Below are 12,222 nucleotides of genomic sequence, written 5' to 3' on the forward strand. Positions count from 1 at the left end.
TCTTTTTGTTACTGGGTAGAGATATAGGAAATAAGTAATGTCTCTGTACACAACTCGAATCTCCTCCCTCAGTCCCAACAGAACTTCACCAGTTCTGTCTCACAGAGCTATTCTTGTCTTTGTTGGAATGTGTGCTTAAAATCTGTTTATTCTTTGTGCTTCATGCTGTGCCAAACAGAAGGATGAAAAATGGCAGTTCTAGATGCTAATAATAAATACAGCTGACGAAAAGTTCAGTCACATCACTTTGGAGTAATGTATAATCATAGATGGGATTCAGTCTTTTTATTTTACTGTCTTCTGTTTGTTAATGTTTAATGAATGGCTTTAAAGAAAACGGATTCTGAAGCTCCAAGCAAAAAAAGAACTACTTCTACACACTGGCAGTCTCCTCCAGTTGTAGTCATATTCAAAGACATGGAAAGTTTCACCACAAAAGTACTTCAAGACTTCATAGTCATCTGCAGGTAATGTGACCTGAAGTTTAGTTGCTCCACTGTACCCATTTTATGTTTGCAGCTGTTTTGAAATGTGACAGTGAGGTCAGTGTAGCATTGGAATCAAATATTAGTGTTGCTTCTTTGCAGCAGTGATTGAGCAAAAACATATTTGCTAGGTTTTGGGGATAAACTACCCTAAACCTAACTTGAGACTCTGAACCAGAGTGCCTAAGGACCAGGTTGAGATACAGGGTGGCTGATTTAATTTTTCACATAGGAGGATTTTTTGGTACTAGTTGTTGTAGAATTTGTGAACGTGAAACTAATTTTTTAAGATGCCTAGATCTTTCTTTTGTAGGCTTTTAAATTTGTTTTCAAAGTATATTTTTGTGTGATTAAAGGTCACTAGCTTACCAATACGAGTGTATGTAAAACTTATACAGTTGGTCAGGATCTGTAATCAGCAGCTGACTACTTCGGGTGCTCCTATACTTCTGTTCTTCCTTAACCTGTCTTCCTTAATATCATCTCGTGCATGCTAATCAAAAACTCATGCTGTTCTCCAAAAAGAGCACCTTTCACTTAGTCCCCAGGTTGAAACTACAGTTGCATCAGAACTGGGGCTGCAGTTGTACGATTAATTCAGGGGCAGCATGTGCACCTGACATTACCTCTAAACAAGGCCCAGGCAATTTCTCTTGTTGAGGGACCAACAATAAAAATAGTTTTCTACTTTGGATCTGGCAGATGGATTCTCAAGGGAACATTTTGAAAAGTAAAATCAGAAGTGCAGAATTATGTGGAAATCAGTAGGGTGTAAGGCAGTGAAAAATTAGGTTTTAATTGTTTTTTAAGTGTTGTATTTTCTTTTGCTTTTTGTGGCAAGGAGAAATACCTAATTATGAGCGTATGAAATGTAGATTAAATGCAACAAATCTTTTAACTTACCCCTTTCTGCATCTAAGCTCAGTGCTGTAGTAAGGACAAAATGCATTTGTTTCATGAGTTTCTATAATGTAACTATTATGGTTTTTTTTCTCCCTTCCATCATTATCTAGTCAGCATATCCATGAATTACCTCTAGTGCTGATTTTTGGAATTGCTACATCACCGATGATTATCCACAGATTACTTCCTCACTCTGTTTCCTCTCTGCTGTGCATAGAGCTTTTCCAGTCCCTTTCCTGTAAGGACCACCTGTCTACTATAATTGACAAGGTAATTCCCTTTATAAATAGAAGGAGAGTGTGTGTATTGCAGCACAGTCTACATGTCTGGCCTTTAAAGGTAGGTTGGTCTGAAGGTTTTGAAAAGGAATCTGTCCCTGAGAGCTGTGGATTTTGGATATTTCTACTCACAGCTGCAGAGTAGCTTAATACTGAGAGCTCCCTTCTCACACTGAGAAACACACCTGCTTTCATCTTTCATTTGCATTGACATCTGTGCATATATACTTGGGCAATTACACTTTCACATTCACACCTCTTCATTAAAGTAGTGCTTTGATTTTGAGTTTTACTTGGTTCCAGAAAAAGATGGCTTTAAAGTTAGCAAAATAACAGTTCAGCCTGAGTTTTGCCACCTCTCAAACATTAGCTGAATCATCCAAATGTTCAAGCCATGTCATGCCTGTGGATTCTTGCTACGTCGCTTTGTGCAGGATTTCCAAAATCGTTGTTACACGTGCTGAAAGTAGTAGCATCTCTGTTTATTACAGCAGTCTCTGTTCTGTTTGCAGTTTTACAATAAATACAAAACCAGCGTTAAGCAAAAAACTGAATTCAAATATTGCATTAGTAAAAGGTATTTACAAAATGGGGTAAAATAATAAACTGAAAATCAATCTTTGCGTGGATATTTTAGTAGAAATACTGTTTTTAGAAGCTGGCAGTGTATTTAGTATCTGATTTAGTTGAATGCTAACACATACTGAGAGTTGTATCAAATTGTATATATATGTTTTGCTTATTTTAGTTCAGGAGAAAATTTCTACTATGGCTACTTTTTCTTTTTGTCTCTCTTTCAGCTGCTTCTGACAGCCCAGTTTCCCTTTAAACTGGGTGAAAAAGTTCTGCAGGTTCTCATCAACATATTCTTGTACCATGATTTTTCTGTCCAGAATTTTATCAAAGGATTTCAGGTACGCAGTGGTAACAACAATTCAAATTATGGTTGTGAAAACAAAGGGTAATTACTAGGCACTGAAAGATTTCATATTGCTGAATTGTATGAAAAAATGTCCTTTGGAAACAGGTTGGGTCTATGAACAGATGCATGTTTTAAAACCTTAACTGATAAGGGTTTTAGAGAAAACTTGTAGGGCAGGTATGAAGAAGCAAAAGAAGTAAAAGTTTACTCTGCCACAAAACCCCCAATATTTTAAGATTACATTTAAAAGGGTGACCTACCTTAGTGGGTAGAAAGAGCTGTGTTTTGCTATAGATTAACTTGTAGCTTTCTAACACCCCTGGCAAAACTCTCTGTCTCTGATTTTCTGCACCAGGTCCTTGGACTCTGGTTTGTCTTGGTGTGAATAGGCTACAGCAGTGTCTCTTCCCCTCTTGAACTTTTCTGGTGTAGTTTCTGGATGCACACTTGTTACCTTTTCAGGGGAATAGTAGCTACAGGGTCACTTACTTTGTGCCTCAAAGTAGGTAATGCTTGTGCTCCAAGCAGCTGTGCATCGGTGCGGAGTTACATTTACCCTCTCTCGGGAGACAAAGTGGAGGAGTTCAAGGTTTCTAAAAATAGTCTGTACAGAGCACAATAATTAAATTTTTGTTGGCTTGTGTAGATCTTCATATCTAGATGTATTTGTGTGCTTGAGTCTCCTTTTGTGGATTTTGTAGCTTTTGTGGATTGCAGAGAAGGGTTCTCTGAAGAATTTGTAGCCCCTGTAATCTGTTTTAATACAGGTTTGTGAAATTGTTTCTTTCTTGCCTAGTTCCATGTGTGACCCTGTTAGTAGAACATGCCCTTTTAATGTCATATACCTTTAGAGTTTCTTGGATTCTTTGCTATCTAAGATTCAATGATTACATGTGATCAGAAGAAATATCCTAGCTGTAGTACCACTTCCTGCAGACAGATCTGTGTGGGCTTTCATAGGTTTCAACTCCTCTAATTTGAAAGAGTCATCAAAATCTAATAATTCTCCATTGGCCTGATATGAAAGTGCAAATTCTAGCCCTGACAACATATGGCTATGTCCTTGTGTGTTAAAAGTATTCAGTGATGAAGCAATTTCAGATCAGATTTTCTAAGTAATAAATAGAAGGGATCACAATCATCTCATTATGTCTAAGCATGTTGTTAACTTTTCTGATAGGAAGTGTCTTTCCTCTTTGACAGTTTTTATGTTTTAAAAGTTTTTAGTGAGGTAGTCTGTTTGTTTGGTTTTTAAGAATAGATGTGATGAGCATGTGCTATTGTTCTGCAAGGCCCTGATGCTGCAAACATTTAATTTGGGTGAAATCAATAATAAAGTGCATTTGTATGTATGCATAGACAGAGCTTAACAGTGTATTTTTGTGTACATGAAACAGAAATTGGCTTCTGTACAGCAGTTGCTCTTCATATCTCTAAATGTAACCTTGAACATTTGTAAGCATTGGAGCTGAAATATAACCTAAAGAATGCAGTAATTCACATAAGTGACTATAAGATATTTGACAAGCTATAGTTACTATATAAGAGGGGGAAATAAGAGACACTGAAAATGAACAGCACATACAGCAAAGAAGGTAATTATGTGATTGTATAATTGGTGCCCTATAGTGACTTATGGAATCTTTATGAATTGTAATGAATTTTTTTTAGAGAGTACCATTACTGCCATTTTAGTATATGCATTGTAGTAATAAGAAAGCATTAAAAAGTAGATAGATATAGCAGGGAGGATGGATTTTATTATCATCTCTATTTCTTGCTTTGTTTTTCAGCTCTGTATTGTGGAGCACTTCTATTCCCAGCCTCTTAGTGTACTGTGTTGCCAACTGGTAGATCTTCGGGAGAGAGTTCATTCTTTATCTCATGATCAGTGTGAAAACATTCGGAGACTGCCCTCTTTTAGAAGGTAAAAGGGAAAATAAATTTTTTGGACAATCATTTATTGAGTCAGCTTTAAAAAAGAATAAAAGAGCAAAGGCAAATTGATCAAACGGAGGATGGGAAGCCTTAATCTAGTCGAGAGAGTACAGCTTCTGTGGTGTGTAATCACTTGAATTTTTTTTCCCTTCTTGTTCTCAATACAGAAACAAGCTACTGTGACAACTAACCATAAATCACTTTTGAACTTGTTAAGCTGATTTGGAGCATAATCTCCAGGGTTTTGGAGTAGCCTTTCAACTTGTTGGATTTGACTGTCCTTTTTCAAGGACAGCCCAAAGGACATTTCTTTCCAAAATAAATCTTTGTAGCAGTGTAAACATTTTAATTTTTTTTAACCTTAGGATCTTTCTTTACTTCATAATTTTATGTTGTTTTTCTTTCTTGCCATCAGGTACGTGGAAGAGCAGGAGTCAGGGAAACAGGTTGCACTACTGACAACAGACAACTTCTTAAAGGTAAAATTTTAAGAATGTCTTTGGAGAACAAAGATAACTTGCCCAATATATTAGTTTGTGGAGCATAATAAAATACAAGACCAAGATGTATAGTCCTATATAGCGTCTTTCATACAGGACATACTGTACTTCATGTCCAGTAATGAAGAATTAGAATTGGCAGGTCAAAATTTCAAATCTCTAGGGTTGCCAGGTCAGCCTTTATACAAAGCTGCACAACTTCCTTGCATCAACTTTCAGTTATGTCTGGAAATATAACTGCTTAAAAGGAAGGTTACAGGGTTTATTTATGGCCAAGTCTTTTCATGTTTACTCAGACTGACTTTCTTGGAAGTTCTGTTAAGTGTTTGGAGAATGTGTAAGTAATCTCGAAGGTTATTTCATAAGCTCTTAATCCTTCATACCCTCTGTGTAGTTTCTGATCTAACTCAGTAGGGCAGAGTCTGTGTCCCAAGGCACACATTGACACTAGGTCTCATACAGGATGAAAACTTCAATTTGTTACATGTTTATCTGAAGTTTTGTCAAGTGATTGAAGTCAGAGTACTGCAATTGTGAGCCCTTTAGGGATTCACCAACAAAAATCTGTTGGTTATTTTCACCATCCGAACCACTCCCAGTAAAAGCATTGTTAAAGGTAAAGGGTTTCTCCTAACTCTTAGTATCAAGTCTAACTAACCTGTCAGGCAAATGGTACTATAGGGAGAGAGTAATTAATTTGTCCTAGCAGAGCTTCCTGGACTGCAAGGCTTTTTCAGGTGTGAAGAACAATGGTAATGTCTGGAAGAGAGGTTAGTAGCAGGCAAGTTTGCAAGTGTAATTACGGTAGTCAAGGCGAGACATGATTTTATAATCTTCGCTGGCAAAAATAGCCTAAGCTACTGCTGTTCCCCTGCTGTTTATTCACACCTACTTTGAAAGTTTAAGACTCATCAGCTTAAACTTTCTATGTTTTAAACCTTATATGTTTAATAATATACCCCTTATTTCACAAGCTTCACCCTGTAATTTTGGAAGGAAGCCGGAATTCTTGTGCCTAGATACATAAGATCCTTATCACAAATTCTAATTGAAGACACTTGTTCTAATCTCTACAGTAGGAGTAGGACCATTATTGCCTGGCCACGCTGGCAGTGTAGTCTGCCTGAGAGGAAAAGTCCTGCTGCTGCATTGATGTGGTGCTGTTATATTCTGTATGTCATGCTAATCTACAGTATCATTCTAAACCTAGGAAACACTTTCAGAGTCATCGTGGTACTTTTTCATATAAATTTACTGTTCATATTTCAGGACCAGGTAAACTTGGTCTTCAAGCTTAGCCCCTAAATCTACAATACCCTTTATCAGCTGCATTTATATTCCATGTTGTTACCACTTTTTTTAATAACTATGGGAAGAGTTTCGCCTACTTAAAATAATCAGTTTTAAAAGCAGTTTTACATCGTGATTTTTAACAAATCTGTCTGAAAGTTTTCATGGCAAATTTAATTTGAAATTATGTAAAAGTGGTGATCTATATCTGTTATCTATATTTATGGAAATAACATTGCATAGTCTTCTAATAAGGTTTTTAAACTCTTCTAAAACAGCGTATGCCTTTTCACTTCATTATTTGGCAAAATACATTGGTATTTATTTATATTAACTACATCAGTCTTGAGCTAAGAAACAAGATGAGGCAAATCTAGATGGGTTAATAATGCTCTGGGTTTGGGGAAATAAGATTGATGTAGCAGCATTAAAGAGAACTTTTTTCTTTTATCGCTTTTTTTGTGGTGGGGATAATTTTTTTCTTAATGATCCTACTTAGAATTAAAGTACAAACTTCTGAGTGTCTACCCTAAGGTCTTGGAAGTAATTTAAACAGTTGTTATATCAGTGACCTTACATTTCAATATGTAAAAAGTCTGTGGGGAGAAATGTCATTAATATTTTTCAACACCAGAAAGCTTTATAGCACCAAGTGTCTTTGTGGTATTCAGTCTTTGCAGGATGATGCCTTTTCTTTCTGTACGTTAGTACTTCCTTATATTGCTTGCAGACAGGGGTTTGCTTTTCTTTTCTCTTTGATACTTTTTGTTTCAGTTTAACTTTAAGAAACTTTAGTGGCTTGTTTTATTTTTCTCTGTCTGTTTGGAATAGGTTACTCAGAGTTGAGCAAAATAGCAATAAAATATGTAGAGAATCCCGTGGTTTTTTCCTCTTTATCCTTGACAGAGGACAGGAGAGAGATGATCTTTTGATTCACAAACTTAAATGTAACGAGACCAAAGTAATTTAGTACAGTTACCAGAATTTCTGAGTGGGCCTTTCCAAGTGTTAATATATGCTTCCATGAGAGGCCAGTGATAGTGAGAATCCATCCAGCAGAAGTCAATAATTTCTTTTTCCTAATATATGATTTTTTTTTTCTGCAGTTCTCAACCCATGAATACACAAAAGTCAAATTAAGAACACATAGGAGCAGCAACTGAATATTTCTTTATTTTCTATGAACTGTTTTTTTATGTATACCTAACTAATAAAAACAGCAACCACTCACAATATAAGAAATAAATTTTTAAATGCATTTGTAATATAAAAATGCAAATTTTCAAGTAAACATAGCTATATAACTTCTTTTTGCCTATTAAAGGAATAGTGTATAGTCTCATTATTGTGAGATAACGTACCAAATCTAAAGGCCTAACTGTAGGTGAAAATGGTAAAATAATAATTGTAATCAATAACAAATCTCTACTGAGCTGGAGGAAGAAAGTACAGTTAACATTACACCATGTAAATGCAGTGAACTATTGAACTGAGCTCTTTTGCTCAGTATCTTAATTTAATATTGGTGATTTTAATTATAGCACACTAGATTGTCAAAACTTCAGAGTCATTTTAAGTGCTTTATAAGAGTTTTTAATGGATGTCAGAATGACTTAAAAAAATTATTCTGTCACTGTAGGAAGAAACACAGAAATTGCTGGAGGACTTACATGTTTACCATGAAAATTATGTTTCAGTTCTGAGATGTCTTCATGTTTTCACATCTTCTCTTCCAAAGTATCCTTTGGGCAAGCAGGTGATGTACTGTTATATATGGGTTTTGTTGCATTTTTTCTCTAAGTATGATGTCTGAATAAATATTTACTCTTTCTCTTTGTTTACTAATGTGCTGTTTTGCCCTTTGCTTCTTAAAATGGAGACATGCTTTCTTGCAGAGGGCAGCAGTGATTTCTTTCTGGGCATACCAGAAAGATACCTTGTCAGTCCACAGGAAGGAGTTTCCAGGAGGATGCAGATGCACAAATCAGCAAAAGAATCCACACATTGACTTTCCTACCTCTGGGACATCTGTATGCACTGCAGAGAATGTATACTCTTCTACCACCTATTAGATCACTAGTCAAATTCAGATGAAGAGACTGAGTTTTTAGCAACCTTCTGTACAGGAAAAAACGATAGTTAAGGAACAGTGATAAATGCTTTTAATAACCTATTTCTCTGTTGTGATTAATCCACCTTCTCACGCTCAGCAACTTCTTCCAGTAGAAAAGCAGTATACTCTGTGCATGTGCACTTGTCTCTCAGTTCTCCAGGTATTACATACTTAACTAGAGTCTGTCACTAACTGCAAATGCAGCATGAACTGTACCAGTATTTGAGAATAACAGGACATTTTAGCTTGGGCATTTGGTTGGAGTTCTCTGTTCACTGCAGTTATCTTCATCTGAATGTTAGTTGTTTGAAACCTGGTGCAGAACAACACACTCTCCAGCAACACCAGAAGCTTAGTTCTGGAAGGTACTCACGATTCTTTTGCAGTCATTCTGCATCTTTGGGAAACAAGCTCCAAAAGAATTGCATATTACTTAGAACAGCTTGTTGTAAGATTTCTGCACTGCTTTGTAAAACATTTTATCCTTTCTTCACCTTCTGCATAACAGATCAGGGAGCTGCACTGTGCATGTTTGGAAAACCAAGTGTGGGAGACAGAAGAGTATGAGTCATCTCTTCAGCTAGCAAGGTGATTTCCCCCCCACCCCCATTGTGTTTTAATACCACTGTACACATGGAGAGTATCAATCATCAGTTATTTTGGAACTTAAAGCTGAGGATATTACATATTTACAGCTAGCTTTAGGATTGTTTGCAAATATAAATGACTGCTGTTTTCATTTGGTTTTCTACTGATTTCTGCGAAATTTAGCCAGGTTCTAATATCTAATATACCCCAAGTAATTATGCTGAAACCACTGAGATTATTTTGTGTGAATGAGAACATGATTTGGGTTTTGTCTTTTAAAGTATGATTGTGTTAGATGTTATCAATCAAATTATTAGTGTTAGTTGGCTTAAATATTAATCTGTTGTGAAAATTAGAATCTGTTCCAAATGAACAGTAGCTGAGACCTTTCTTTTTTTATTTTACTGCTTTCCCTCTGTTCCTCTTTTGTCTAATAGTTTGTATAGGGACTGGGTTAATTTTTTGTGTTATTGTAAGAGTAGGACTTTAGGAGAGCCTCCACTGGTGTTGCCTGCCAATTTTCTTAATAGAAAACATTTCAATTGCAGTGTTACAGCTACAGACTTTTAAATGTGCTTTAAGCAGACACGTAGCAGGTGTCCTGATAATTGCATTCATTCAAATAAGACATCGGTTCTGTCGCACGGGAGCCAATGCGACACCATTGCCATAACTGCCTCTTCTAGAGACTCTGAGCTGGTGAGGTTTGATGTGTTACACTGTAAAACTGAATAGAAAAAACATGTCAGTGGTGGGTGAAGAATAACTTTCTGGGCTCATATACACAAGGAAATATATGCTTCAGACTGTACCTTTGCCATGCTGAGTGGTTCTTACACATAGCCACTGCTCTGTGTTCTTCACTCTCATCCCTTTGAAAGGATTACGTGCTTGATTTGTCATTTCTGCAATCTGTCCCTCTAATTCCTTCTCTGACTCTCCTACATCTTGACAGCACTCAGTCACCTATCAACTCTTGCCCACAAATGTGTCATTCTGCTTTCCTGTATTGTCTGTCTGTAATCTCTTAATAACACTTGGCCATTTTCCCCTCCTTTTTCTTCTCCTATGTTTAATTTGCTTTCATCCTCTCTGAATTCATCTGTCTCCTATCTCAAAGCGGATGCTGCCATCAGATTCTAGCTTGCTCCCCTTTTATTCTTATCTGTTCATCTCCCTCCTGTTGTTCTTCTGGTCCTGGCTCCCACTGTGGGAGCTTCTGATAGAAATACAGTGAATGTGGTCATTCCTTTCATAGATGATGATTCTATGATTCTTTGTTTTTATCCAGAAAGTCTATTAATTTCCTAACAGAACTCCTCCAACATAATTTCTTCAAATACTTGGAATTCTAGCTGTGAATATTTTTTTTTCAGCTTGTAACTTTAATTCTGCCTTCCATTTTACACATACTTCCTCTTGTCCCTACTTTTTCTACATGGAATCTTGCTTACCATCTTTTAGAAGAAAATGATAAAATGCGATCTTTCCAATTTGACTCGTAATTTTTTTTTTCCCCTTTTGTTCAGGTTTAGAAATTACTCACTGTTCCTTAGTATCTCTGCCTTCCCAGGAGCCACATCACCTGTTGATGTCCTTACGTTCACCTTTCCCCATTTCATATTCTTCTTTTCAATGTTTTTCTAAAATCCATCTTTTTTTCCTTGTATTTAGGAAGTAAAAAATAGAAAAGCTTTGGATCAGCTTATTTCTCACTTTCTAACAAAGTATCTCTTTTGCCTTTCATGAATTATGTTTGAATGTGGGGGTTTCAGTTGAATTGAGTTTCTTTTGTGGTTGGTTTCTCTACTTCAGCCTTTCCTTGGACAGGCTTTTATCTCTTCTACTAGAAATGCTATCCCCAAAGATCATGTTTCATGTCATTTAACTTTGGCAGTCTAGACAGTAGTTATTCTTCTTGAGTTGCCTAGAGTCAAAAAAGTGTGAGCTTTATTTCACTTTGGATTAATCTAGTCAGAAGAGAGAGAAGATAAGAGATGCTGGTGAGTGTCTCATTTGATTGGTTATGTGGACCTAACTGCCTGGGACATCTGGTCAAGCTTCTAGGTGGCAAAACTTGTAGTCTGACCTATTGTCCTCTGTCTAGACATTGTAGTCTGTTTTTTGTCTGTCAATCAGTGATGGCTTTTCATCACATGCTGCTTATCACAGTCCTGCCCTTCTGTGACTCCGTCATTTTGGTGCTGACCAATCTCTGTTATCATTTCTTCAGTTGATTCCCCACTTCACCATTCAGAAGGAGTTTCTGTGGACTTCATCCTATCTTCCTTTCTTCTCTTTCAGAACTTGTCTCTGAATAATCAGATTTATTTACTGCCTTCTGATGATCTGAGATCTTACTTTCTGCTGTAAGCCTGACTCCTAGTCAAATTAAAATCTTAACCCTACTCTCTGATAACTGGCATACCTTGCAGTAATCTCAAATGTAAAAGGTTGAAAAGGATCCTTTACTGTTTGCTCATACATGATAACCATCTTTTCTGTTCTTTGGGCCCTGTAATCCCATTGTTGTTGTAAATAAGTTTTTCTACAACTTGCAGTTTCATTTTGAATAATATTACTAAAATAAATTTGTTCTTTCTCATTCACAGATCTCTAGATCTGTTTGTCCTCTGTCCATCTTGGGTGTTTAATTATTGCAGTGTTTTGTCTGGCCTGGAACAAGGCTGTGTTGTTTACCCATTACATTATAGAAGACAGTTTAAAAATGTTTTTCAGCCTGTTGTGTGGTCAAGGCCATCCTTTGTATTGCTAACTCCTGATGCTTTTCTGTACAAAACAAGTGTATCTGAAGGCAATAGCTGACTTGCAAAAATCCATAACCCTGAAGCAGATAAACTGAAGTTTCAAATTCTAACTTTTATAAACATTTAACATCAACTGCCAGCTAGAAGCTAGAGCTCAAACTGCAGTTGTCCCTCCAGACATCCACAGAGCTTCCCCAGCCTCTTCTGAAGTCTTCCTTAAATTTCTTAGTCAGTAGGTATCTGATATGGAAACCCACTGCCTGACACACTGACCACCATACTCCAGTTCTTTGTCATGCTCTCTTTTTTGTGTAGCTGTGCTTTTTGTGTCTTCTAAAATTCTCAAACGATTAGCATTGGTTTTTTGTATTAGCACCTTTGTTTTGTGTAAGGCAAAGCAAACCCACAGGAATGGGCTGGGAAGGGCTCTTAGTAAC

The 12,222-nt window shown here is 36.6% G+C and overlaps 1 protein-coding gene across 2 annotated transcripts in view; it reads left to right on the forward strand.

Annotated features, from left to right (window-relative positions):
- Nucleotides 1-12,222, forward strand: part of ORC3 (origin recognition complex subunit 3) — a 34,329-nt gene that overhangs the window by 10,110 nt on the left and 11,997 nt on the right. For both annotated transcript variants that reach the window (XM_051777935.1, XM_051777936.1), the window contains exons 7-13: nucleotides 334-467; nucleotides 1,499-1,658; nucleotides 2,467-2,580; nucleotides 4,382-4,515; nucleotides 4,942-5,005; nucleotides 7,956-8,072; nucleotides 8,938-9,017. In XM_051777935.1, the coding sequence (XP_051633895.1) occupies nucleotides 334-467; nucleotides 1,499-1,658; nucleotides 2,467-2,580; nucleotides 4,382-4,515; nucleotides 4,942-5,005; nucleotides 7,956-8,072; nucleotides 8,938-9,017 (803 nt within the window). The remainder of the gene's footprint in view (nucleotides 1-333; nucleotides 468-1,498; nucleotides 1,659-2,466; nucleotides 2,581-4,381; nucleotides 4,516-4,941; nucleotides 5,006-7,955; nucleotides 8,073-8,937; nucleotides 9,018-12,222) is intronic.

Source organism: Manacus candei, unplaced genomic scaffold (assembly GCF_025592945.1).
Source record: "Manacus candei isolate 608988 ecotype Guabito, Panama unplaced genomic scaffold, ASM2559294v1 h1tg000011l, whole genome shotgun sequence".
Taxonomy (NCBI): Eukaryota; Metazoa; Chordata; class Aves; order Passeriformes; family Pipridae; genus Manacus; species Manacus candei.